At 47.1% G+C, this 5233-nt stretch overlaps 1 protein-coding gene across 1 annotated transcript; it reads left to right on the top strand.

Moving 5' to 3' along the window:
* The first annotated feature begins 274 nt into the window (after positions 1 to 274).
* LOC148200018 (uncharacterized) lies at positions 275 to 4465 on the top strand. The gene is made up of 5 exons (XM_088112820.1): positions 275 to 534; positions 640 to 1684; positions 2261 to 2634; positions 2821 to 3790; positions 4145 to 4465. The coding sequence occupies exons 1-5, from the start codon at positions 275 to 277 to the stop codon at positions 4463 to 4465; spliced, it is 2970 nt and encodes a 989-aa protein (XP_087968946.1).
* Positions 4466 to 5233: the final 768 nt, after the last annotated feature.

Here is a 5233-nt window from a genome sequence, read left to right as displayed (position 1 = left end):
TCAACAGAACACCACGTTGCTGGAACAGAACGCCACCCTGATGCAGCAAAACCAAGCTGCTATGCAAGGTTTGGAGGCCTCGCGTGTCAACTCTGAAAACACGCAAAGGCAGTTGATGGAGATCTTGGCTGCAACTAGAGGTGCGCCTGGAGCATCCTCTTCAAACGTTGCCCAACCGAATGCTGAATGGAGTTTGGAGAGTTTCCTTCAGCATCACCCTGCCAAGTTTAGTGGAAAGTGTCTTCCGGACGAAGCTGACCAGTGGCTGAGGGATATGGAAAGGATATTCAATGCCAAGAGGTGTCCAGATGAGAACCGCTTGGCCTACACTGAATACTTGTTAACTGGAGAGGCGAGCCATTGGTGGGCGAGTGCCAGAGCCATTCTGATGGACGCTCAACAGCAGATTACTTGGGAAGTATTTAGAAACAAGTTCTATGAGGAATATTTCCCTGACAGTGTCCGTTTTGCCAAGGAGGTTGAGTTTCTACAGCTCGTCCAAGGAGGAATGTCAGTTTCGGAATATACGAACAAGTTTAAACACTTGATTCGCTTCAATACAATGGCCACTAGTGAGGAGTGGCAGTGCAGAAAATTTGAGAACGGTCTACGCAGTGACCTGAAGGTGGTAATTTCCAGTTTGTGTATCCGAACATTCCCTGCCATGGTTGAGAGGGCTAAGGTGTTGGAGAAGAATTTGGCAGAGGCGGAACGTTTGAAGAAACAACAAACAGTAAGGGGGCCGATTGTCTCGAAGGGGAATGTAAATCAGAGAGGATCCCCTTACGCTCGTCCAGCAGGCAACGCGAGTGGATCCCAAGCCTTGACTACTGTCGGACAGTCTGGACAGTCAAGGAATGTAGCATGTTTTCAGTGTGGAGGACCACATCTTCGGTGGGCTTGTCCTCAACTGAATGGGGGAAAATACTGTACTAAGTGCAGAAGGAATGGGCACTTGGAGAACGAGTGCAGTGTGGGAGGACGTGCGGCAATGAGACCGCCGAACGCTGGGAGAGCTCAACAAGGCAGAGGTGGACGTGCACAAGCTACGGGGAGAGTGTATGCGATTACTGGTGCTGAGGCCGCTCGTTCAGGTACGCTCATCACCAGCACTTGCTTGTTGTTTGGAAAGCCTTGTGGTGTGTTGTATGATTCGGGTGCAACTCATTCCTTCATCTCGAAGGCATGTGTTGAGAAGCTTGGGTTAGTGGAGAGTGAATTACAGTTCGACCTGGTGGTGTCAACCCCAGCGGCTGGTGGGATTAAGACGTCCACAGTTTGTGTGAGATGTCCAATAGAAGTTGAGGGGCGTAGATATAAGGTCAACCTCATTTGCTTACCCCTTCAAGACTTAGAAGTAATTCTGGGGATGGATTGGTTGGCCACCAATCGGATCATCATTGATTGTGGAAATAAGGAGTTGGTCTTTCCAGGAGAGGAGGAGGAAGAATTATCTGTTGATCGTGGTCAGTTGAAGGAGGACATCATGGAAGGAGCGAGCTGTTTTCTGATCCTGACGTATGAAGACAGCGAAATTGAGCGTTCGTCCAATAACGAGAGCAGTGGAGGACGAACGGTAGTAGATGAATTCCCGGATGTCTTTCCGGATGAAGTTCCTGGTCTACCTCCTATCCGTGAGGTCGAGTTCACGATCGACTTGGTGACCACTGCTGCACCCATCTCGGTTCAACCTTATAGGATGGCACCAGCAGAATTGGCTGAGTTAAAAATGCAGATTGAAGAATTGATGGATAAGAAGTTCATCAGGCCAAGTGCTTCACCATGGGGAGCGCCTGTGTTGTTAGTTAAGAAGAAGGATGGCAGCTCTCGACTCTGCATTGATTATAGGCAACTGAATAAGCTGACCATCAAGAACAAGTATCCCCTTCCAAGGATAGACGACCTGCTGGATCAGTTGCAAGGTGCGTGCATATTTTCGAAGATTGATCTACGTTCGGGCTACCACCAGATTAGAGTGAAGGAGGGAGATATTCATAAGACAGCGTTTCGGTCTCGTTATGGTCATTATGAATATGTGGTGATGCCCTTTGGAGTGACGAACGCACCTGCAATCTTCATGGACTACATGAACAGGATTTTCAGACCGTATCTGGACAAATTTGTAGTGGTGTTTATTGATGACATCCTGATCTATTCTAAGAACGTTGAGGAGCATGAAGACCACTTGAGAATTGTCTTGGGCGTGTTGAGGGAGAAAGAATTGTATGCCAAGCGTTCAAAGTGTGAATTCTGGATGAAGGAAATCCAGTTCTTGGGGCACGTCGTTTCTGCAGGAGGGATTGCAGTGGATCCAGCCAAGGTGAAAGCAGTGCTGGATTGGGAGCGCCCACGTTCGGTCACAGAGGTTAGAAGCTTCGTGGGGCTCGCGGGCTACTATAGACGGTTCATTGAGGGATTTTCTAAGATAGCAGCCCCTCTGACTTATCTCACCAGGAAAGATCAGCCGTTTGCATGGACTGATCGTTGTGAGGAGAGTTTCCAGGAATTGAAGAGGAGATTAACGAGCGCCCCAGTGTTGGTCATTCCAGACACGACCAAACCTTTTGAAGTATATTGTGATGCGTCGTTTCAAGGTTTGGGCTGTGTACTGATGCAGGAAAGGAAGGTAGTAGCGTACGCTTCTAGGCAGTTGAAGATCCACGAGAAGAATTACCCCACCCACGACTTGGAGCTGGCAGCAGTCGTGTTTGCATTGAAAATATGGAGACATCATCTGTATGGAGCAACGTTTCAAGTATTTAGTGATCACAAGAGTCTCAAGTATCTCTTTGATCAAAAGGAATTGAATATGAGGCAAAGGAGGTGGCTGGAGTTCTTGAAAGATTATGAGTTCGAGCTGTTATATCATCCTGGAAAAGCAAACGTGGTGGCTGATGCCTTGAGTAGGAAGGCTGTGAGAGTCTCGGCAATGATGGTGAAGGAGCTGAGTTTGGTAGAAAGTTTTAGAGATCTAAGGTTACGGTTCGATTTGGGAGCGAACGTGATTAGATGCTGTAACCTGGTACTTTCCAGTGATGTGTTTGAGCAGATCAGAGTGAAGCAGCGTGAAGATGAGGAATTGACTAAGATATTGAGTGCGCTCGGCACAGATCAGGCTAAAGAATTCAATATTGGTACGGATGGCTTACTGCGCTATATGGATAGAACTTGCGTTCCAAACGATGGTGAGCTGAAGAGGATTATAATGGAGGAAGGACATCATAGCCGTCTTAGCATGCATCCAGGCATGACTAAGATGTATCAGGATCTCCGTTCATCATTCTGGTGGCCTGGAATGAAAAGTGACATTGCACGTTTTGTAGCTTCTTGTTTAACCTGTCAACGTGCAAAGGCGGAACACCAAAGACCAGGTGGATTGCTGCAGCCATTGGAGATTCCAGAATGGAAGTGGGACAGTATTTCTATGGATTTTGTGACCCATCTACCGCGCACAGTCAGAAACCATGACTCGATTTGGGTGATCATAGATAGGTTAACTAAGAGCGCTCACTTCCTAGCAGTTAACTTGAAAATGTCAATGACGAATCTGGCAAAGTTGTACGTGAAGGAGATCGTTCGCTTGCATGGAGTTCCTTCGAGTATCATTTCAGACCGAGACACGAGATTCACGTCTCGTTTTTGGCAATCGTTGCAAGGCGAGTTGGGAAGTCAACTACGAATGAGTTCTGCATATCACCCACAGACGGATGGCCAATCTGAGCGAACCATCCAGACACTTGAGGATTTATTGAGGACGTGCGTCCTAGATCATGTGGGAGTTTGGGATGAAGTTCTGCCGCTCGTTGAATTCACGTACAACAACAGCTTTCAAGCAAGCATAGGGATGGCTCCGTTTGAAGCTCTTTATGGAAGGAAGTGTCGAACACCTTTGTGTTGGTTCCAAGAAGGCGAGAACGTTTTCACTGGACCAGAGTTAATTCAGCAAACAACCGAGAAGGTGAAACTAATTCAAGAACGACTGAAGACGTCTCAAAGCAGGCAGAAATCCTATGCTGATAAGAGGAGAAGACCCTTGGAGTTCGCTGCTGGAGATCACGTGTTTCTCAGATTAAATCCAATCACTGGAGTGGGAAGAGTTCTCCGTCCAAAGAAGCTTTCACCCAAGTTCGTAGGGCCTTATCAGATTCTGAAGAAGATTGGATCAGTTGCGTATGAACTAGCCCTACCACCTCAACTGTCCAACCTGCATCCAGTCTTTCACGTTTCTCAGCTCCGCAGATACATATCTGATCCATCACACGTACTGGAGTTGGAAGACGTTCAGCTTCGTCCAAACCGAACCCTGGAAATGCAACCAGTCCGAGTGGAAGATAGTCGTATCCAGCTCTACAAGGGAAAACAAGTTAATCTGGTGAAGGTGGTGTGGGATGCGAGGACTGGAGACTCAACATGGGAGGTTGAAGAGGCCATGAAGGAGCTGTACCCTCAATTGTTTAACTGGTAAGTTTTAGAATTTTCGAGGACGAAAATTTTTGTAGTTAGGGAGATTGTGAAGCCCTAAATAATTAACGCACCAAAATCCACTCTTTAATCACCATTAAACACGTTTTGACACGTCAAAACCAATCTGCATGCGCCTGCCATGTGTCACTGAGGGAGCGTTCCGGAAAGCTTGGTGGGAAACAAGTGGCATGCAGTGGATTGGACGTTGGTTCTGCGTAGAGGAAGGAAATTTTTACCCTCTGCATGCGCTGTCACTCTACTGTCACGACAGAAGCTTCTAAAACGTTAGTGGAAAACCATGTGGCAGTGCGTGAATGCATGGCTGGCTGGCGAGGAAGAGAAAATAATTTCTCTGATACGCTTCACTTCAATTCAAGCTTTCATCTTCTTCCTCACGAAACCCTAACCATTTTTTTCTCCAACTTCTCTCTAAACCCTTTCCATCTTCTCTCTACGATCACTCACCACCAGCACCTCTGTTTCCATTTCAGAAACCGTAGGATCATTCTCGGAGCTGTAAGCTTTCAGTTGAACCGATCAAGTTTGCATTCTGTGACTGGTGAGTTCTCTTCCCTGGAACGTTCTTCTCTTCTGTTCCTGCAAACCAAAATTCTGGTTGCATGCGTGGGTTAGGGGTCTGATCTGTCTATGGTTTCGTGATATTAGGTTAAGTGGATTTGGTTGTGTAAGTTGCTAGGATAGAAATCTGTGAGAGCAAGAGCGAAACCTTAGCATTTGGAAGTCACTGCTGAACCAGGTAAGGGAAGCT

Source organism: Vigna umbellata, chromosome 4 (assembly GCF_029865625.1).
Source record: "Vigna umbellata cultivar VRB3 chromosome 4, Vumbellata_1.0, whole genome shotgun sequence".
Lineage (NCBI taxonomy): Eukaryota > Viridiplantae > Streptophyta > Magnoliopsida > Fabales > Fabaceae > Vigna > Vigna umbellata.
This window is presented reverse-complemented; position numbering and strand designations above follow the sequence as displayed.